The 24,192-nt window shown below is 42.9% G+C and overlaps 1 protein-coding gene across 3 annotated transcripts in view; it reads right to left on the reverse strand.

The window, feature by feature from the left end:
* MLLT3 (MLLT3 super elongation complex subunit) overlaps nucleotides 1-24,192 on the reverse strand; it is a 1,902,592-nt gene that overhangs the window by 414,049 nt on the left and 1,464,351 nt on the right. For all 3 annotated transcript variants that reach the window (XM_044061325.1, XM_044061324.1, XM_044061326.1), the window contains exon 7: nucleotides 7,675-7,801. In XM_044061325.1, coding sequence (XP_043917260.1) covers nucleotides 7,675-7,801 — 127 coding nt within the window. The remainder of the gene's footprint in view (nucleotides 1-7,674; nucleotides 7,802-24,192) is intronic.

Here is a 24,192-nt window from a genome sequence, read left to right on the forward strand (position 1 = left end):
TACCTATTTGTGTACTCACTGAAAAGGGACATGCTTTACTACTTGATTTTTTAATCACCTTTAACTCCATTTTACTTTGCTTTTATTCCTCCTTTCTTATCTACAATTATATTATACAAGTTCTGCTATTAATCCTTTTGAACATCTAAGTCTTGTCAATATTTTGTATTTGTTTTTTATACTCTATATACCTATGACCACTTATATTGTCTTCGTAACGATGAATGTAATTGCATCTGATATATGTACTTCTGTAGATGTGTACTTTAGTGAATCTGTTTTGGAGCTTATCTCCCCGGGCCACTACTGAAAATGGACATATATCCAGCTAGACTAGCCCGGTCAACAAATGTAAAATAAAATAAAAATAAAATAAATAAACAGTATGGGCCTCCAGGCCTTGTCCTTTCTGGGGACCATGAAGAGTCTTGAGTAAAATCCTTGTCCTTGTTCCTGTTATGGTACTTTTTGAATAGCTCTCATGTCCATGAGGGCTGAAATCTGTTTTTGTGCCTCTGCCCATTGATTTTGTGGCAGGTCTGGCATTCCTTTTAGCCTTGGTAAAGTATGAAAGTGGAACCTGTAACCTTGAGAGACAATATTCAGAACCCATTTGTCTTGGGTGATTGCTTGCCAGTTTTGTGAAAAAAGTGCTAGTTTTCCCCCTAAAGGGGCTGCCAATAGGGAAGTGCTTGGCGTATGAAGGGGGAAGTCACTGGAACTGTTTCCTGTAAGGCTGAGACTTGTCCTCACCTCCTTTTGGGGTTGAGGTGCCCCACTGTCGTTGTCTGTTAGAGCGTTGGGGTTGAGATCTGCCTCTTGGGCATCTGCATCTGCCTCTCTGTGGCCTGTCTGACACTGGAAAGGACCAATTCTTTGTTGGCCAATTTCTGCTAAATCAAGGTAGCTGTACCTTTAAGAAATCCTTGACTGTTTGCATAGATTTAGCTTTATCCTCCATTTTCTTTAACACCTCTTCTGCCTTAACACCAAACAAGGTATCATGCTGTAAAGGAGCATCCAATAATTTTGCCTTAACATGATCAGGTAAACTCTGTTCTTTTAACCAAGCATGTCTTCGAATCACAGAACCTGTAACTGCGGCTCTACAAGAGGCCTCTAAAGAATCAAAACCACATTGCAGAGTATGTTTTCCCACCTGTTCAACTGCATGCAATAAATCCTGCATTTCTTTACAGTCAGGAGCTTCTGAGCTTGCAAGCATTTTCTGTTTTAACTGAGCCATTAAATATTGTTGGTACTTAAGCATGTGAAACTGGCAATTTAAAGCCCTTACTGCTAAAGTTGCAGAAGTGTAAACTTACTTCCCCCATCTATCCAAAGCTCTGGAATCTCTGTCAGAGTGTACTGGATTTTTTGCAATGGAAGCCTTAACCCCTTTTGGACCCTGGGAAATAGTTTCTGGATCAGCAGAAGGGTTTTTATAAAGAAATTTGTGAGAGTCAGGGGACTCTATAATACCTATCTGGCTTGGCTGGTGCATGGGGCAAAGAATCAGGAGATAAGCTGGATTCAGAGAACACATCACCCACAATATCTAGCACAGGTGGAATAGAAAAGTGCCTGTGCTGAGGCAATAAAAGGAAATCCCTGAGCCTTTTCTTGGATTCTGAATAATCCTGACTTTCCCAATGGAAATGCTCCCTCATGGTATGTAAAGTTTCCCCAAAAGAATAATCCTCAGGAGGAGAGACTGAAGGAATAGATTCTTCAGCATCAGAGTCCTCATAGGGGGGTAGAGAGTATCCCTGGTCTGAAGAGGAATCAGAGGAAATGGAAACCTGATCAGAGGAATCGTAGTCTGTATCCAGCCTAGGCCTTTTCTCAGGAGGGGGATGGGAACCCCTGATTAGAGTACTGAGGTCTTCGGCCATTTTAAGCATCTGTTTCTTAGGCATGGAGGACTGTCCAGGAGAATGCTTGTACTTGCTTCTTTGTCTTTAATGGTACTTTTGTCTTTGCTTTAATGGTAAATTGTGAAGGTCTGAAAACACCCTCAGATGCCGATGCCTGCTCAGTGGCTCCGGACCCATCTGAGGGATTAGTTTCTGTAGGCCCAATACCTTGAGTTTCCAGAGGCCTAGTTGTCTCCATGTGGGAGTCGGAATCGGCCTGTGGCTGTGAGGTATTGGGTGTCAGGGGCTGCGAAAGCACCTTACTGAGAACCGGCGACTGGCCTAGAAGAGGTTTCGTCGTCAGTTTTGGACCTCAGATGCCTGTCTTTATCCTTGTCTTTGCGTTTTTTTTCGTAATTGTGGTCATCGGTTGATCTGACGGCATAGTATAATTGAACCTTCAGCCAAAGTAGTGCAAAGCAAAATCAAAACGTCTTTTTATAGTGCGTTTGTTAAATCTAGCACAAAACCGACAACTAGTGACGTCGTGATCAGGGCCTAGGCATGGAACACAGTAAGAGTGGAAGTCCTTGTGAGGTATTTGCTTCCCACAAGACATACAATTATTAACTTTTTCTGACATTGGTCTGAGGCAAGAAAAAAGTTTCCCCAATGGGGTACTTAGCTTTATTGAAGACTTTGGATCTGAAATTCGACTTCGAAAATCTCAGGAGTCGGCTGACCGTCACTTGCGAACTGCTTCTGCTTCAGGCACCAAGCGGCAAGAAAGACTGAAGAAAATGGCGTTGGATGCATGTTATATACCCCTGGCGCACTGATGTCAGGGAAGAAGCAACAGCAACCGACGCCGGACCAAGACCTTGGAACTCTGGCCGACTGCGGGACTGCCTGACGGCAGGATAACTCAAGTGTAATGACTGCAGCAGTGTAACATGATGAACATCTGCAGGATCCTTAGTCGATGAAGACTTTTGCGGTATACCGGACTATGAAAGGGTCTCAGTAGCAGCCTGCAAATCCAGAGAAGCGGGCATCAGGGGCTGTGAAAGCACCTCACTGAGGATCAGAGAACGGATGACTAGCTTACCGGAAGCGTCGTCTGTAGGTTTGGACCTGTGCGGTCTGTCTCTTTATCCTTACGTTTTTTCGAAAGATCTGATGTCGGATGGCTTACTGAAGCCATATCGGAAATCGAGGACTGAGAGCGAAAATATCTAGCTACAATAATGGCCCAACGATGTATAGTTCTGGCATTGAACAAAGCACAAAAGTGACAGCGGGGGACGTTGTGGACTGGGCCTAAGCAAGTGACTCAGTAAGAATGAAAGTCTTGATGTGGTATTTGCTTTCCACAGGCAAGACAATTGTTAACTTTTTCTGACATCGGTTAGAGCAAGAAAAAAGGATCCCCAAGGAGGTACTTAGCTTTAGAAGACTTCATCTTCAGTTCGGAAAACAAAACTCAGGTAGCGGCTGACCGGCACTCGTGCGAACTGCTTCTGCTTCGGGCTCCTCGGCAAGAAAGACTGATGTAATGGGGTCGGCTGCCTTACTTTATACTACTGACGACCTGACGTCAGTCCTGAAGCGACAGCAACTGACACAAAAATACTAAGCCTCTGGTATTCGGGCCAACTGAGGGCTACCCTGGCATGGATAACCCAAATGTGATGACTGTAACAGTGAAACACGTACAACATCTGTCTCTTTACTTAATGACAGATTTCCCCGGAAAAGTGTAGGTGCAGCCACATCAAGCTTGCTTGAAGTATATAAGCCCATCACACTTTTCCCCAAAAGTGAAAAAACACATTTCAAAGTGCTCAAGTCAAACACCAAGGACAGATCAGCATTTCACATCTTAAACTGTATGAGGGCGTCAAGCGGTTCTCTTACATTCCGTCCCAGAGGGCAGCAACAAACAAATATGGCACAATTTCCATTACTCACCTGTGAGAACTTTTGGTCATGATGGGGCTTAAATATCACAATCTGCTGCTCTTTGACATTCTAAAGTACTACGTATGCTTCTACAATCACAGCATAGGCAAAGTTTTAACAGTTATACAGAATCCTTCCATTATAAGTTCCCAAACAGCATACATTTCAGAGCACAGATTTCCGTTAACTGGATTTCTGTAGTAGCATTCACTCACACACACCCCTCCCCCTCACTGGCACGCACGCACTCACACACACCCTACCCATAGCTCTCAACCAAAAAGGGACAAATCCCAAAAAAAGCAGTAACAAATCCAGAAATAATCATGGACACCTTTCATATATTAGCATTATTAACCTGAAACATGGAAAAAACAGAACATGAGTGAATATGCATTTTTCTAAAGTAAAAGAATTCTGTAACTCTAATTATTGTCATTATTTATTAAATGCAATTCATCACCTTTTCTCCAGAAGTCACCACTTTTAGGTGGGATTAAGAGGGAAAGAGCAAAAACAAACAAACAAACAAACAAACAAACACACACACACACACACACACACACACACACACACACACACACACACACACACACACACACACACACACACCTCAATGTCTTAGTACAGAACGTCTTGGCAAAGCCAGAAATAATGGTGGGACAAAGCCTCCAAAATAGTGGCAACCTTTAAATATTGCTCTCTCAAACTTATAAAGTTGCTAGAATAAAAGGTATTGCGTTACTGTGAATTTTCTGAAGGATATGAAGTCTGAAACTCAAATGCCTGTCATTAATTAGTGAATTCTGTCCTCAATGATTTGCCACAATAAACCTAAAAAACACAAATGTTATGAGGTACAGACTGAAAATAGGAGGCAGAAATCTGGACATTTTGTGAAAAGGTGGACAGTTGAGACACACCTCCCACCCTCTTACACAGACACACACACACACCTACTTCTTAAATACACCTATCTATCTACCACTTAAACAGACTCACACACTAACACCTATGTCTCAACTTGTCCATTTGTGGTCCACATTTCAAACATCTTCTGGTATTCAAATTCTGCACGCTTGAAAGACAAAGACATAAACAGCAGGTCTCACAGATACAGAAGATGAAAACAGTTAGCACACATCTATTGTGTCTGTGCAACCAGATGGAAATGGGAAAAAAAAAAAATAAAATTAAAAAATAAATCTCCCGGCCAGAACCCCCCTCCCCAGCCAACAAGACCCACCCAAAATCAGCTTACGACCCACACTTTGGGAACTTCTAGTTTAGTGTGGCAGGTAGATTAAAACGCTCATAGAACAAGTACCTGATGCTTCTCTCCATCCTGTCCATTGCCATAGAATTCTTATCAGGCTGATGAACTGGAGGCCTGCCTCAGCCAAATCAGTTCTCATCAGCCCCTTCCCATGACCAGGTCAATCATACAATCCTATTCCACATACAGAAACACCGAAGATGTACACGGAACAGTCTGAAAGGGCTTCACCAAAACGGCTTCTTCAGGGAAGGGGTAATTAATGGGGCAAGAAAGCACCCCTCTTTCTTATGGATTCCAAAATGTCCTCAAATATGTGGCCATTAAGAGGAGAATTTGGTAATCCCTCCCCTATCCCAGTTGTCTGAGTCAGGAGTAAAAAGACTCTGCTTGGTTGTCTCTGCATCTCCTTTTATATGTCCTTTTCCTGGGAAACTTGGGTGATGCAGTCTTCTAAGTGACTAGAGGATGCGTCTCTGACCCTGATTGGTGCCTCCTCTCGAGACCTTTTGAAACTCTGAGGACAAAGCCCATTATCAATGCCCAAAACTCCAGACCAACAAGTGTTGATACTTGCAGCTAATTAGCTGTGGGTCTGTTCTGTTTGGACATGTGGGCAATGAGGTTACTCTTTCCAGGAATTTGAAAGTTTAAGAGGTTCTTGTGAGATCCAATGAAGCTGACCTCATGGCTAAATAACAGGGCCTACTACGGAGATATAACAATCTTGAGGTAATCCATGGATCCAAAGCGGTCTTCAGTACAAAGATTGAGTGCTGAAGTATTGGACATAGAAAATAACTCTGACCTCTCGGGGCCTAGTCAATCTCAGAACAGAAGGGGTTAGTGTCGAAGAGAAAAGGGAGCAACAGAGTTCATACTGAAGGGTCAAGCCCTCTTGCACAAATAAATACCACAACTGTCTGAAGCTCATGGTGCTGAAAACTGGCATAGTGAAGAAGCAGAAGTAGATGCTTTTGGCTTTAATCTGTCCACTCTGGAGACCTACAGGGATGATAAGACACTCATTTCAATCTGAGCTTTGATGAAGGCCTCCATCTCTATGAGGCAGTAATACTAAGTGGGCAAAAGCAGGCTTTCAGCTTTATTTTAGGGCAGATATGTATAGGTCACTCTGTATTCATAGGTTCACAGGCTAACTGTCCTTGCAGGCCATTTTAAGCCAAGCTCATTTCCCTTTTTGAGCTCAAAATACCCTATCCCATTTAATTATAGATTAGCCTTCCCCATACCATGGTCAATAATTATATACTACCCCTAATGAGAACAACTGGGATCATATCATAGATAATTTAAGACAAATACATGAACTAGTACAAATATATGTAATTACTAATCAAACTAAAACACACTTTGGACACAAATAAGAGTTTCATCAGTCTTTGATAGCTAGTTTTACAGCAGAAGCTAGTGGGTATGGAGAGCAATCAGACATATTTAGGGAGCTGGGTACATACAACACTGTCATCATTTACAAAAGGATGTTGGACAAGACCAGGTGAATGGCTGATAGCATTAGACATCTTGTCAGATAAAAATAAATGGAATAAAATGCCTCTAATGTCCAAACAGTCAATGGGCTCTCAAAAGTCCAGGATATTTGCCAGGCAAAGACTACAAACATAATTCGATGCAATAAACAGTCTGCAGAACATTTACAAGCAAAACAGGTGGACACTGTAAATGAACTGGGGAGAACAATGGAATCTTTTGCAGTTTTTTGTCTAAATGGCACTAAAAGGATTGGGCCCTATGCCTGATCACTTCTGAATTAAACCTACTACAGAATGGGTAGTTAGGAACGTTGTGTTGAGACCCTATGCAAAACAGAAAATACAAATGCCTTTGTGGGGGATTTGCTTCTCACATGAGAAGCAATTATTACCTTCTTAAGCATGAACAAAATACAAACAGCTAACAAAGGAAAAGGAAGGTCTCCAACAGTATACTTATCTGTGATTCTCAGGTAGCTCAAGCTGACAGACTAGCAACACTAAGGAAGAAATCTTCTGCATCAGACTACACTGCAATAAAGAACTGAAGATGGCACCTACTGACATACCTCTTAGGCATCCTGACATCGTATGGTTAAGGACATCGGTCAGCTGGTGTAAGGTGAAAGACTCTAGTATTCGTGACCGCCATGGGCTACTGAACAGTATAAATTTCCCAGTACTTAGTACTGCAACACTGACTATGACGAACATTTATTTAAGTATTCCATAACCTTGAAATGACTTCCTGCTAACCTAAGAAGGATTATTCCTAATAACATCACTACCTGTTTTATGTGCCTGATGCAGGTACAGAGTGGTGGCATATCAGCAGTGTGCCAAAGGTTTAATTTTAAAATTTGCAAAGCTACTGTACATATGCTATATAATACTTGGGCTTTAAGGTATAGCATCACTGCAGAAAACAGCTACCAACCATTAACTGTAGCAAGGCTCTAACATACTTTATAAAAAATTAACAGTGGTCACACAGACAAATTACAAACAATGCACCATAAATTATTTTGACCAGTGTGCAGTGACCTTGAAAATAATTAGCACTGACCTGCGCCCTCTGCTTCCTCCATGTGTGTTCAATGGCCTCTCTACTTCAGAGTCTTTGCTGTTGTCATCACCATCAGATTCATCTTCATTATCGTCGGAGTGCAGCTCTCTCACTGGTCTTAAGGGACCTGTAAAAAAGTCGTGGTGAGGAAGCACATTTATACAGCTGCAATTTACCCCTTCCACACCACAATCAACATATATTTTTATTTGATGTTCGCCCTCATAAATCCAATGTCCAAATCTACACCAAAGTATTACATGAGCATTTATATAGATGCATGGAATCGGGAATACCTGACAGGACAAAATCATCCTCCGCAAGGAAGAGTAAACCTGTCTGGTGGACATTTGCAATAAATAAACTATATAACAAAAGGAAAAAATTGCTGTCCAACTGGAAGCAATCTCTCCTTAGCCAGAACAAGCAAATAAGAGCGCTAGTGAAATCCTCTAAAGCCAACTCAGAGTTCAAATTGGCCACATCTACTAGGCACAATCATAAGGCTGTCTTCACATATGTCCGCAGTCTCAAAGGAAGCACTCAGATCTGCTTAGAACTAGTGGTCAAGGACACCAAATACAAAAATGCTGTAGATACAGCCAATCTACTGGCTGACAGATTCAGAGAAAACTTCACTCCTTTGTCGCCCCCATCAGTAAAATCAGGACATCCCCAGTACTCACACCCCCACCCTCTCTAGGGAACAGATCATCACTGCCGTCTCAAAGCCAAAAAAATACAGCCTTCATGGGACCCGATAACATCTCAGGCTGCATCCTACAAACACACGAACCAAGTCCCAACCACTGATAACTGTCAAATAAGCACCGAAAATCCAAAGCATAAAAATTGGCAGGAACACCACAGCTTCACACAGTAAAACTATTTATTTGTAAAAATGGACCAGATAAGCGCTTTCACGTTGTAAAACCAATGCTTCTTCAGATCACAAAAACGCAAAATCACAGCTCAGTTTAAAAACAGTTAGATGTTCAATCAACTAAGTTAATTCATCACTTCATTAAACAAATTTCCTCTCTTTCAATATAGGTTTTAAAGGGACACAAGCATTTATAACAGGATGTTTATCAGCCTGTAGCTTCAAGATCCATTTAAGTTCTACTGTTTCAGTATAGTTAGTGAGATCACCCCACCCCGCGGACCCACATGTACTATTTGTAGTACTCTAAAAACAAACGCATGTCCAGCATTTTCTTTAATATATTTAGCTAGTGCATCGTTCATATTGCAAGCCAGAAGTCTCACTCTCAAGATGCACGCACTCGAGGCCCTTCTCAATATGGAGAACATCGATGTCTGTGCTGTGACAGAAACCTGGTTCAAGGCTCCTGAGAGCACCCCAGCACTAACAGGTTTCACCTCATATCATGCTCCGCCCCAAAATCTGGACAACACCAAGAAAGGAGGGGGGGTGTCCATATTCATAAAGGACACCCACACCTCAAGGTTGGTGGCAATGCACGATGCATCGGAGACCATCCAGGTGCAATTAACCATAGGCAAGACTGCTCTGCAATTTGTAGCATGTTACAGGCCACCCTCTCAAACTCAGGAACCTCACATGGCCTTCCTGAAAACATTGGGGGGATAAATGTATCTCCAAACACCATCATACTAGGTGACTTCAACTACCCTAATATAGACTGGGAACACTACTCAAGCCCGAACACTCTAACCCAAAGATTCCTGGAGTTCATAAACTCAAATGCCATGGAACAACTAGTCACCATCCCCACAAGAGGAGAAAACATACTTGATCTCATCATCACGAACATGGGATCAAAATGTTCAACACCGGAAGTATACCCCTCACTGGTGAGATCAGATCATAAACTAATCTCACTGGAGGTCCTCATCCCGCCCCCACCTGAAACAAAAAAGACCACAGTGAAAAACTTCTCAAAAGCCGATTTCACACTTCTAAAAACTAGTGTGGTCTCCTTTAAGGCCCCTGAGCCAGTGGTAAACATTACTCAAACCGCTGAATCACTTACAAATGCTTTCTACCAGCACCTACGGGACTGCATGGATCAGGCAATCCCAAATAAAACTAAGACTCTCTGTACCAAAGGCAAGCGTCCAGTCTGGTGGACCCCAGCCATAAACAAGCTCTACAACAAAAGGAGGAAGCTACTACAAGATAGAGCAAAATCCTTGAAAGGTAAGACACCTTTGATCATTATAAGTAAAAAACTAAGAGCTCTCATAAAATCATCCAAGGCAAATTTTGAGAGAAAAATCGCCAAGGACTCTAAAGACAATCATAAGGCCTTCTTTAGCTATGTTAGAAACCTAGGAGGAAACTCCCAGATATGCTCAGAATTAGTTCAAAATGATGTGAAAATTACTGAACCTACACACATTGCTAACATACTGGCTGACAGGTTCAGTGCAAACTTCTCCCCCCCCTTCCCCACAAAAGGAGAAATATCTATTCCAGAGGATTGTAGCCCCCCAAACATCCCCAATGCCCAGGTGAGAACTGCCCTCACTAAGGCAAAAACACAGCATCCATGGGACCGGATGGTGTCCCCGGCTGTGTGCTTCATGAACTCAACGAGGAATTAAACCCACAGTTAGGACAGCTGTTTAATCTTAGCCTCACCTCAGGATACGCCCAAGGAGTGGCGCATGGCGACTGTGGTCCCACTTCATAAGGGCGGTGCCTCCACAGACCCTGGAAATTACCGCCCCATTAGCTTGACAAGCCTTATCTGCAAAGCCATGGAGAGGATCATAATGGAACTCATAAATAAAGACATAGGGAACTTGCAGACTTTGGATCCAACCCAGTTTGGCTTTGTCAAAGGCAGATCCTGCCTCTTAAACTTGGTTGACTTTTTGAGACAGTCACCAAGGCCATTGATGAGGAAAGGCAGTCCATACAGCCTACCTCGACCTGGCAAAGGCCTTGACACAATACCCCACTCAGGTATCATCGAAAAACTCATCAGCTTGAATGTAAACCCATACATCACAAGATGGGTTGCAAACTGGCTAAGTGACAGAACCCACAGGGTCAGAGTTGCTGGAGCCATGTCAGACTCAAAGCCTGTCACAAGTGGTGTCCCACAGGGCTCAGTCCTGGGTCCACTCTTGTTCGGCATCTACTTTTCTGAAGTACAAGCAAACACAGGAGGGTTATGGCTGACAAAGTTTGCAGATGACTGCAAACTGGGCCATAGTGGAAAACACATCTGACACAGATATCCTCCAGAAGGGCCTCACAGAAGCGGATAACTGGTGCCAGAGCCATGGCCTGAAGTTAAACGCCAAAAATGCATAGTCATACCCTTCGAAAAACAAGGTTACCCCTAGCTACCATATAGGTGGCAATCCACTGAGCACAGAAAAGTCATCAGGGATCTGGGGACCCAAGTTGACAGTAGCCTTCGCTTGACACTCATGTTGCTAAAGTAGTTAGGAAAACCTTCTATATCGCCCACCTGATCATGAAGGGATTCACATCTAGATCAAGGGAGGTCATCGTCCCCTGTACTCATCACTCATTAGACCTATGATTGAGTACAATGCCCGTTCGAATGTATCTGACCAGACACCTGCTGCAGCTTGAAAGGCCCCAAAAGTTCCTCACCAAAAGGATAAAGGGTCTCAAAAATATGTCTTATGCTGCCCGACTGAAAGAACTCCAGCTCTATTCAGTCTCATACCGCTTGCTCAGAGGTGACCTGTGCCTGACATATAAGGCCATGTCAAACCCAGATTTGATGAATATGCTTCACCTCAAAAATCTAGATCCCTCAGAACCACAAGGGCGGAGACTTAAACCTTGACACGGTTATAAATAGAACGTGCTGGAGGGACAGATTCATTACCCAGAGACTCCCTATGCTGTGGAACAAAATCCCGGTACATGTGAGGCAGAGCACCTCGCTGGCCTTGTTCAAGAGGAATCTTGACCAATGGATGGGAGATCGCAGATATACCCCAGGGATTACTTCAGTGTCACTGCTTGACAGAGGCACAGAAAAATGATAGGCATAGTTTTTATTCAAACTAAAGGGGTGGTGAAAGCCACATAACTATGGGCTAGGCTTATAAATGCCCTTGGGCAGATAGCCTAGTATGAACCTATGAACCTATGAACCTATTAGAATGACTAAAAATGCTATCTTTTAATCTCTTATTGGTCTTACCAACATAGAATCCTGTACGGGACTTGCATGTGGCTAAATAAATCACATTTGCTGTAGTACAATCTGCATAGAATCTGAGACTAAAACTTTATTTCATCCGTGGATGTTTAAACACTTGTTAATGTGAAATATATGTACAGGCTCTGCAATGGCTGCAACTGTATGTACCAAGTCTGGCAGACAGCAAGTTACTTGACCTAGTATTACAATTCTCTGTGCACAGTAGTCTTTTCAAGTTAAAGAATTTTATACATAAAAGAGGGATTGTTCCCACCTATTTCAGCTGTTTTGTTGTCACTTATAAGTATTCCCCATTTTTTTCATATACTACATACAGAGCCTACATCATTTGTGTACTTCAAACCAAATCTGAGTTTACTGACAAAGCTCCTATCCTTATGTGCATTAGAAGCACGTCTAGAGAAATATGGGGCAGCAGTGTTTTTTCTATCCTTGACCACCCTTCTCCTTGTGCTGTATCAGAAGGTCCTTCTTATAGCCCCTTTTCAAAAAATGTTGACTCAGTGCATCAATGTTTTCATGAAATGCTTCCTCTTGTGTGCATTGCCTAGAGGCTCTCATATATTGGCCTCCTACTACATTAGGATATATATGCCTGTGGTGCATACTATCAAAGGACAAGTAACTATTTTTCCAACATCCCTTTCAGAATAAACTGGTATCTAGCTGACCCATTTGGTTAACAAATAATCATACATCCAAAAAATCTCTCTTTCTGTGACATGGGTATAGTAACCCTCAAAAATTCAGTGGTATAGTTAATGTAGTGAAGAAAAAAACTACTTAGTAGTGGAGAAGGTTAACACCTGCATCACACCTCAAGCAACTCATAGCCCTTCAAAACCCACACCATCAACACCCACACACACCAACACTAAACCCACATATGTGGAGGCCCTTAACATTAACCTGTCCAAGCAACAAGGACCTCCGGAGCCGAAACGCAAACAAACACCAGTCACAATCAAAGTGACACATAGCTCACAACACCAGTGTGCCACCCAACAACAGCCCCTAAGGCAAGAAAATGTACCCAACACTTTAGTCATAGGTGACTCTATAGTCAGGCACACTGATGTCCCACTCACCAGACTGAACAAGGAGAAAATTACAGTCAGCTGCCTGTCGGGTGCCAGGATCCACCACATAACGCATGCACTCAAGTCACTCCACAACAAGTACAAATATGACTCTGTCATTGTCCATGCTGGAGTGAATGACTTGAGACATACCTCTTGGATCATGTGACCCAGGCAGGTATGACCCTAGCCCTGAGTAGCATCCTGCCTTCGCCAAGAATGATACCACAGTATAAGGACAAAATGATGGACTTCAACAATTGGCTAAGCTTCTGGTGTCATTCAAAGGGGATCCAGTATTTGTCTGCCTGGGAAACATGATCGACAAACCTGGGATTCAGGTTACTGGCTAAAGCTCTTGCCATCCCTACAGTGCCTTTTTTAGGCAAGGTTCAAAGGATAAAACCACCACTGTAACAAAGAGAAGCAGGCAAAATCTGAAGGTAATGCTACCTAATGCTAGAAGTCTAAACCTCAAAATGCACTCTCTCGAGGCACTCCTAAAAATGGAGAACATCGATATCTGTGCAGTAACTGAGACCTGGTTCAAGGGTCCAGAGAGTACCCCTGCAATACCAGGCTACAATTCTTACCACAGTTTTCGGCCACAAAACCAGGGCCGAAACACTAAAGGTGGAGGAGTGTCCATATTCACCAAGGATATTCACACGTCCAGGCTAGTTGCCCAACACAATGCATCTGAAATTCTCCAGGTGCAACTAACACTAGGTAAGACTGCAATCCAAATTGTAGCTTGCTACAGATCCCCAACCATGCCCCAAGATTCTCACTACACCTTTCTAAACATACTGGAAAATATTAAGATACAACCAAACACCCTAATACTGGGTGATTTCAACTACCCAGCCATTAATTGGGAAAAATACTCAGGTACCAACTCCTTTTCCCAACGGTTCTTGGAATTCATAAATTCCAACGCCCTGGATCAACTAATCCATTGTCCAACCAGGGGCTCCAATATCCTAGACCTGGTCATTAACAACATGGGAGATAGATGCTCCACACCAGTGGTCACCCCTTCATTGGTCAGGTCTGACCATAAGCAAATCACCCTTGACATCCACATCCCACCCCCAGTAAGGAAACCTCCTTAAAAAAATTCTCCAAAGCCAACTTCAAGCTACTGAAGTCAGAAGTGACAAACTTCACAACACCCACGCAGACGGGATCTGGAAGTTCGACTGCAGAATCCTACACTAAGGAATTGTACGAGCACATCCACTCATGTATGAATCGTGCCATCCCAAATAGAACCAAGATGCTCTTCCCCAAAAAAAGGAAGCCAATCTGGTGTTCCCCTGCTATAAACAAACTATACAACAGAAGGAAGAAACTGTTGCAAAAAAGAGGAAAATCCCAGGATGCAAAAAAACTCCCTCATCAGCCTCAGTAAGAAGCTGAGATCCCTCATAAAATCCTCAAAAGCTAGTTACGAAAATAAAATTGCCAAAGATTCCAAAGACAACCACAAGGCATTTTATAGTTATGTCAAGAATCTAAATGGCAATGCTCAGATCTGCTCTGAGTTACAACAGAATGGCATTAAATATACTGATCCCAAGGATATTGCCAATATCCTGGCAGATCGATTTAGTGCCAACTTCACCCCAATCTCACCCCCTAAAGGGCCCATCTCAATACCAAAAGATTGCCAAATTCCGATAATCACGGCCACACAGATAGAAACTGCACTCTCCAAAGCTAGGAATACAGCATCCATGGGACCAGATGACATCCCAGGCTGTGTACTACATGAACTACAAAATGAACTGGCACCTCACCTAAGTGTCATGTTTAATCATAGCCTCACCTCAGGCTTTGTGCCCACTGAGTGGCGCACAGCTACAAATATCGCGCTCCACAAGGGAGGATCCACTTTGGATCCCGGGAACTACCGTCCCATCAGTCTGACAAGCCAGATTTGCAAAAGACATTGGCAACCTTCAAACACTAGACCCCACCCAGTTTGGGTTTGTGAAGGGCCGATCTTGTCTCCTGAATCTGATTGACGTCTTCGAATCAGTCTCCAGAGCTGTGGACAAGGGTAAGGCAGTCCAAACAGCCTATCTGGACATCGCCAAGGCCTTTGACACCATCCCCACTCTGGAATCATAGATAAACTTACTAAGTTGGGCATAAATCCCTACATCACTCGATGGGTTGCTAACTGGCTTACTGACAGAACCCAGACAGTAAAAGTAGCCGACTCCAAATCCAGCTCCAGACAAGTGGAGTACCTCAGGGTTCAGTCCTGGGACCACTCTTGTTTGGCATCTACTTCTCTGAAGTACAGGCCAACACTAAGGGACTCTGGCTAACAAAGTTTGCAGATGACTGCAAACTGGGAGCCATTACTGAATCCCCAAATGATGTGGATATTCTACAAAGGGCCTTACAGAAACAGATGCCTGGTGCCAGAGCCATGGGCTCAAGCTTAATGCCAAGAAATGTATAGTTATCCCCTTTGGAAAAAAAACATGTACCCATGAATTACCACATAGGTGGCAGGACACTAAACATCGAAAGTGTGATGAGAGACTTAGGGACACAGGTGGACAGTGGTCTCACTTTCGATAACCACATTGCCACAACAGTCAGGAAATCCTTCTATGTGGCACATCTCATCACTAAGGGCTTTTCATCCAGAAAAAAGGAGGTCATTGTCCCACTGTACTCATCCCTCATTAGACCCATTATAGAGTATAATGCCCCGTTTGTTATGTACCTCACAAGACATCTGCAACAGCTTGAAAGGCCACAGAAATACCTCACTAAAAGAATCACAGGCCTAAAGTAGATGCCATATACTGACCATCTAAAAAAACTCCAGCTATACTCTGTGGCATATCGTCTACTCAGAGGCGATCTCTGCTTAACATACAAGGCCATGTCAAACCCTGAGCTGTTGGACATGCTCCACTTAAAGAAACCCCAATCCCTCAAAGCCACACGCTCCAGGGATCTAAACCTTGTCATCACAATGAACAAAACATGCTGGAGGGATAGGTTCCTGACCCAGAGACTCCCCATACTCTGGAACAGACTGTCCATACATATCGAGCAGAGCACCTCTTTGGCCATCTTCAAAAGGAATCTTGATGATTGGCTGGGAGACAGGAAATTCACCCCGGGGATCATGTCAGTTGCCCTGCTAGACAGGGGTCTGGAGAAGTAAATATTGTGGGAAGAAATATCCAGGGAATTGTTATGGCTAGGCTTCCATAGGCCCTAGGGCCGACAGCCTAGTACCAACCTATGAACCATATAATTCTTCATGAAAGTCCTGCACACGATTCTATGTTGGTAAGACCAACAAGAGATTAAAAGATAGAATTTTTAGTCATTCTTATGAGATTAGGACTTGCAATATGAACAATGCACTAGCTAAATATATTAAAAAAATGCTGTACATGAGTTTATTTTTAGAGTACTACAAATAGTGCATGTGGGTCACTGGGGCGGGGTGATCTCACTAAATATACTGAAACAGTAGAACTTAAATGGATCTTGAGGCTAGAGGCTGATAAACATCCTGGTATTAATGCTTGTGTCCCTTTAAAACCTTTTCTGAAAGGGAGGAAATTGGTTTAATGAAGTGATGAATTAACATAGCTGATTGAACATCTAACTGTTTTTAAACTGAGCTGTGATTTTGTGTTTTTATGAACTGAAGAAGCGTTGGTTTTAAAACGTGAAAGTGCTTATCTAGTCCATTTTTACAAATAAATACTTTTACTGTGTGAAGCTGTGGTGTTCCTGACAATGTTTAGGCTGCATCCTACAAGAACATAGGAATGAATTTGCAGCACCATTAGGCACCCTATTCAACCAAAGCCCGAGTACTGGGCTTTGTCCCAGCCGAGTGGAGGACAGCCACTATCATCCCTTTACACAAAGGTGGAGCATCCATCAATCAGGGAAATTATAGACTCATCAGCCTAACTAGCCTGATCTACAAGGCCATGAAACGGATTATCATGGACCTCATTAACAGGGACATTGACAACCTCCATACACTCGACCCCAAACAGTGTGGCTTTGTCAAGGGGAGGTCATGTCTGTTAAACCTAGTCGACTTCTTTGAGATAGTCACCAAAGCCATGAAGAGGGGAAGACTGTGCACACTGCCTACCTTGATATGGCCAAAACCTTTGACACCATTCCCCACTGGGGCATAATACATAAAATCTCTCAACTATGGATCAATCCATATGTTACCAAATGGGTAACAAACTGGCTCACTGACAGAACCCACCTAATCAAAGTAGGGGAAGCCAGCTCAAGCAGTAGACCCGCAACGAGCGGTATAACCCAGGGATCGATCTCGAGGCCTCTGTTATTCAGGATATACTTCTCTGAGGTGCGGGCCAAAGCCAGTGGGCTATGGCTGACTAGGTTTGCAGATGACTGCAAGGTGGGCGTGGTCATCAATTCCCAAGTCATGTGGGCGTCCTCCAAGAGGGTCTCACCCAAATAAATGACTGGTGCCAGAAACATGACCTCAAGCTGAATGCCAAAAAATGCATCATCATCCCCCTTGGGGAGAGTGACATCCCCACATATTATCACATTAATAATAATGTCCTAAGCACGCAATCAGTAGTGAAGGGATTTGGGCACTCAGGTGAATAGCAACTGGACTTTTGACCACCATGTTCCTTCCATTGTATGGAAATCTTTCTACATGGTCCTCTTCATAAGTAAGGGTATCTCATCCAAGGACAAAGAGGTCATAAAGAATAGTTGTGTAAAATCTTATCATAACCATAGGTGTCCTTCTCTTCCATGTTGCAGTATTCATACTGTGGGATTTCCAGCCCTCAGGCAACTCGACGTCGGCTCGTATACAAAAGCTTAAGCCTGGCTGCCATAGGTGCGTGGGACGTCACACGTAGGGCCATAAACCATGGATTATAAATGTGACGTCAGCATGCACAGACCTCAGAACTTGAAGCCCAGAGAAGAGACTAAGGCCAAGGAGAAGCAAAAAGCAAATTTCCTTGCAGGGCTGCAAGGAGTGGCCTGCAGTGAGGGTATACCCCAGAGAAGATGGAGGGTGGGAAGGAATACTGCAACATGGAAGAGAAGGACATCTATGGTTATGGTAAGATTTTACACAACTATTCTATGTCCTTCTACTCCCATGTTGCAGTATACATACTGTGGGAGAGTACCACAGCTAGGAGGAATGTTGGGAGGTGGAAGAGGTGGAGGGATTCTAGGAATCCTTGCAGGATTGCCCTGGCAAATCCTGCCCTGGCCCTAGAGACCTGGTCCAGCTTGTAGTACTTGGTGAAAGTATGGACTGTGGACCAGATGGCTGCCTACATGATGGAACCTGTGTCGAATCCTTTCATGAAGGCCTTTGAGATAGACATGCCTCTGGTAGAATGTGCTCACACTCCTTGAGGCAATGGTTTGTGATGATGAGAGTAGCAAAAAAGGATGGATTTTCTGATCCAGGAGGAGATAGTTTGTTTGAAGACTGCCTTACCCAAGGCCCTGGGATGAAAGGAAATGAACAGTTGGTCAGATTTTCTGAAAGACTTGATTTTGTCCAAGTAGAATCTTAGTTGCCTCTGTACATCTATGGAATGGAGGATCCTCTCTGCAGAGTTAGTGGGAGAGGGGAAGACGGTGGGTAGGTAAATAGACTGGTTTAAGGAAAGCTCATTAACTACTTTGGGCATAAAGGAGGGGTTATAGTGTGTAGGGAAACCCTGTCATTGTGGAAGGTGGTATAAGGAGGGCAAGCCATCAGGGCTTGTAATTCAGACACCCTTCTAGCAGAGGCAATGGCCACTAAAAGGATGTTTTTCTATGTGCACATTTGAAGAGATGCTGTGCTGGCTGGCTCAAAAGGGGGTAGGGTAAGCTTTTCCAGCATGAAGTTGAGATCCCAGGGTGGAGAAATGGGCTTTCTTGGTGGTCTGATGTGCAAGACCCCTCTCAGGAAAAGTTTTACATCCCGTCTAGAGAGGAGACGGTAGTAAAGGGAAGCATGCAGGGATGGCTGAGAGATGGACTTTGATAGAAGAGTAAGCTAGTCCCTCCTTAATGAGTCCGCAGGTATAGTTCAGGACCAGGGGAGGATCTGCTAGAAATGGGTCCTTGTTTCGCAGAGAAAACCATTTTGAAAATCTCTGCCATTTAGACAAATAGTTTTTTTCCAGTTGTTGGTTTCCTGGCCTCCCTCAGGACAAAGAGCACATCTTCTGAGTAGTGTTGTCTAAAAATGATTAAAAGTTGATCACCCACAGAGTTAGTTGCAGTAAAGACAGTTGTGGGTGCAGGAGGGATCCCTGTTGTTGAGTTAGTAGGGCCACCTGGTGGGTTAACTTGTGGTGACTGCCCTTGGCTAGTGAAAACAGAAGGGGGAACCAGTGTTGCCTTGGCCAATAGGGAGTCACCAGACAGCTTTTTGGTTGTTCCTTCTTGATTTTCAGAAGGATTCTTTGAATTAGAGGGAAGGGTAGGAAGGTGTATAGGTACATTCCCTGCCATGAAAAACTGAAGGCATCCACTCTCCGAGCTAGTGGTGAGCGAGTCCTGCTGCAAAATTTGTTCAGTTGTCTGTTCTGGGGGGAGGCAAATAGATCCAGTTGTGGTGTGCCCCACTGGTGGACTATGTGTAGGAAGGTATCCCTGTGTAACATCCATTTGTGTTGCAGAGATGTGGTCCTGTTGAGCAAGTCCGCTTGCTTGTTTTCCTGAGAGGGGATGTATGAAGCTTTCAGGAAAAGATTGTGTTTTGCTGCTATTTCCCAGATTAGCAGGGTTATCCGACATAACTGGCATGCCCTTGTCCCTCCTTGTTTGTTTAGGTACCACATGACATTAGTACTGTCTGTCACAATGTGGAATATTCCTGGTTGCATCATGGAAAGAAAGACTTTTAGAGCTAGGAGGACAGCAGTCATCCCCTGACACTGATGTGCTGTTTTTGCAGGGCAGGTAACCAGCACTATTGTACCCTGTAGCCCTGCAGGGTTGCTTCCCCATCCTGGGTCTGACACATCTGTGTGCACAGACAGGGAAGTGGGAGGATGTTGAAGAGGAATTCCCTGGTTGTCAGAAACCTGCTGAATCCACCACTTTTGCTCTAATTTTAGACAGGGCAGACGGGGGAAGAGTCTGTCTAGAGGTTGTTGGCTCTGGGACCAAACAGTCTAAGTACCACTGGAATTTCCTGATGTGCATCCTTGATAGTGGGAGCATGGGAATGGTGGCCACCATGAGACCTATAGTTTGTAGAAACTGTCTTGCAGTTAGATTTGAGTCTGTCAACAGACTTAGAAAATGGTAGGAGAGGTATTGTACCTTGTCTGGTGGTAAGAAGGATCTCATTAGATCTGTTCTGATTCTGCACCCTAGGAAAATCTTGTCCTTTTGTGAGAGGGGAGAGGATTTTTGGAGGTTGAGTGTGAAACCCAGGTTGTTTAGAAGGGTGGACTGTGAATTCTGCCAAAATAAAAATGTCATCCAAGTCAGGGTAGATTTGTATTCCCTTGGTTCTGCAATGGGCGATGGCTGGGGCCAAGCACTTGGTAAAAACTCTGGGTGCTGTACACAAGCCATGCAGTAAATGAAAAATGAGAAGAGGGCCCAGAGAAGTGTAGGAACCTCCTGTGGAAGGGTTTGACTAGGATGTGCAGGTATGCATCCTTTATATCTAGGATAACCATGAAAGCTTGAGGTGGAATGAGGGAAGTAAGAGTTTGAAGGGAGAGCATCTTGAAGGAGGGAACCTGCAGGAACAGGGTTAGGTAAGAGAGGTGAAGGATAGATCTCCAGGGGCCATCCTTTTTTGGGACTAAGAAGACGAGGGAGTAGAAGCCTCATCCTTCCTGACCTGAGGGAGCTGGTTCTATGGTTCCTTGGGACACTAGTTCCTTCAGGATGGGAGGAAGTAGCGGGAATTGATTTCTGGGAGGGAAAGGAATCCTTATTGGTGTAGGGTTTTCTTTCCAGGAAAGAAAGTATCCTTTTTGGATGATGGAAATAATCCATTGATCTGTAGTGATGGTTTTCTAAAAAGGGAGGCATTGGGTAAGGCGGACGGACAGGGCACTTAGGCAAAACAGTCATGCAGAGGAGGGTCCCCCTCTTTCTGAAAAGGGTGGTTTGTTGGGGGGTTGTGTTTGAGGGGGTCTGGGATAAGGTTGTCTCCGAGATTCCCCTATGTGGTCTGGTAGTAGAGGGGCGAGATGTGGAAGTGACCCTTCTAACAAAGGATGTTTTGGCTGGGTAGTTCCTGTAATATCTGGGCACTGGGGTCACCAACAAGTGCTTAATGACCTGCAATTCCTTGCTATTTTCTTGCAAGGTTTTACAAAGTTCTGTAGCATTTTTGCCAAATAGAAAGTTGTTATCCAAAGGAGCATCCATGATCTTGGCTTTAAAATCATCTGGCAGAGGTTGTAGTCTGAGCCAGGAGTATCTGCACAAGGAGGATGCAGTGGCAGCAGATCTGGCAACTGCTTCTGCAACATCACAGCTGCAGCGGACAGAGTGTCTGGCTACTTGGGTGGCCAGTAACAACTTGGAGGAAATGTCAGATTTAGCTGGACAGTCCGGCATGGTAGCCAACAAGGTGGAGGCCTGATAGACTAGGTCAAGGGCATACTTCACCATGTGGGTTTGGTAGTTTATCACACTGAAAGCTAGGGTAGAGGAGGTGTATACCTTTTTCCCCCCATCATGTCCATGGTTTTGCTGTCTTTATCAGATGGCAGTAGGGAAGAAGAAGGCAATTGCCTAGACTGTCTGTCTGGGGATACTGCAGTAACAGTTGGATGGGCCAAAGATGGTTTTATTAGGAACTTGCAGTCATCAGGGACTTTGTAAAACGTATCTGGCCTCTTAGGGGCAGGAGGTTGAGAGTCTGGGTTCTTGGAAACAGAAGTGAAGGCATCCAAGAAAGCTGGGAGTACTGGAGGTTTTTAATTATACTAGTCTTTCTATCTGTAATGACATAGTGGAACTGTTGAGTAGGGGTTACACTTTTGTTCCATCAACCAACTTTAATATAGCACACACTTTAATTGATTTATAACTGTTTATCAGAAAATTAAATCTGTTGTTTTTGATGGGGGGCGATTTTAGTGAGAAGTCTGATTTTTTTGTATCTAGTGTCTATAATCCCCCTCTCCATCCTTCATTGGTATTATTTGAAAGAATTATGGAAATAGATTTGTGGAATTTGAAGGATGTAAAAAATCGACATATTTATAATATGACAAGGGAAGAAAAGGAATTCATAAATTTATTAAAACAAGCCCCTATACGAGTAATGAAACCGGATAAAGGAGGAGGGCTAGCCTTAATGTTTAATAGTGACTATGTTGAGAAAATGACAATAATCTTGGATAGTGACACTTATTCAAAATCATCAAGGAATTAAATGAATTTGGCACATGCTATAATTAAATCTCTCTATGAAGAATTGTTTATTGAAGGTAGGATTAATAATGATATGTACAACTACCTTCAGCAATCCAGTGTTAAAATACCAGTATTGTTTGGAGTCCCAAAGGTCCATAAAGATTTACATAACCCACCCATGAGGCCTTTAGTGGACGGCAGAAACAGTATAACTTACATCTGTTCAAAGGTTTTAGACAAAATTTTGCAGAAATATATTAAAATGGAAAGGCAGATTTCTAAAGATTCTTGGTCCTTCCTTAAGTCTATTGATGCATTACAGTTTACTACTACCGGATTGTTTATTACTGTCGACGTAAAGGACCTTTATTCATGTATTCCACATGATAAAGCGATAGAATGGGTATCTGACATGTTGAGACTCCTGGGAGCACCGCTTAGCGAAATTCAATTAGTGAGTGAACTTATTGATACAGTTCTTTCTTACAATTTTATATTACTTAATAAGGAAATCTTCCACCAGAAGATTGGAGTGGCAATGGGATCCCCGTGCGGTGCCAGCATCGCTAACCTTGTGATGGCATTTTGGGAGAGGAATACTGTACTGGAAAATGAAAGAATTAAGGATAAGATAGTTTTTTATACTCGGTTCCTTGATGATATTTTTATGTTGTATGAAGGTGTACAGGATGAAATTGAAGAAATGATGACAGTTTTTAATAATAGCACTGATTTTTTAGAATTTACATATAAATTCAGTATAGACTCTATTAACTACTTGGATGTCTATTTGAAAAAAAGATTATGTCAATGGAAGGTACCTGTCAACTATTTATAGGAAGGAGACATATTCAAATATGTTTTTGCATTTTTCAAGCAGCCACCCTACCCATCAGAAAAAAGCCGTTCTTAAAGGCCAATTGGTTAGGGCGGCAAGGATGATAACAAAAGATACTGACTTTCTTGAAGAATGTAATTTATTGGAAAGATTCTTTTTACAGAGGGAGTACCCTAGGGAATTTATTTGTGAAATAGCAATGAAGGTTAAGAATAAAAGGTGGGGACATAAGTATATTCCCCTTTTAGGAGGGCCCGTGTTAGAAAGTAACCACCCTAGTGTAGTAGCATCAAGTGAAAATAGGGTACCATTCCTATGTAGTTTCGTTACGTGCTTTAATCTTGATGCTCAAGATATTAAAAATATTTTACTTAAAAATTGGCACTTATTAGTTACGGACAGTAATTTGAGAAGTTTATTACCTGATAAACCAAGGGTTATCTATAAAAGAGGGTTGAATTTTAAAGAAATTTTACAAATGAAGAATTATAATATACCCACTAATGCTGGAATGTTTAAATGTAATATGTGTAACTATTGCAAGTTTGTTGAAGAAGGCTGCAGCTTTACAATTAGGAACTTCACATATAGAATTAAGAACAGATTTAATTGTAGTAGCCGACAATTAGTGTATAAGGCTAAATGTGTAAAGTGTGCAGCCTTCTATATTGGTAAAACTGACAAAGTTACACGAAAGGATTTATGAACATATATACAGTATTAATAGGGTGAAGTTAGAAAATGCACTTGCTAGGCATTGCCATGCAAATGAGTGTCATTTCTTCAAATTTAAAGCAATTGACCAAGTACCTGATGACCCTAGGGGAGGCTATGAGCCTTTAAAATTAGAGAGAAATGAGCTCATATGGCAATTGAAAACGAATGCCAATCAGTTCCCTGGTCTAAATGAAATGACCTTGATTAAATGTATTCTAAGGTTAAAGAACTTGGAAAGGTAATTAGTTAACTGCCCAATTTATGATATTGCAGATGA

Source organism: Protopterus annectens, chromosome 2.part0, assembly GCF_019279795.1.
Source record: "Protopterus annectens isolate FY-2018-M chromosome 2.part0, PAN1.0, whole genome shotgun sequence".
In the NCBI taxonomy this organism is placed as follows: Eukaryota; Metazoa; Chordata; order Ceratodontiformes; family Protopteridae; genus Protopterus; species Protopterus annectens.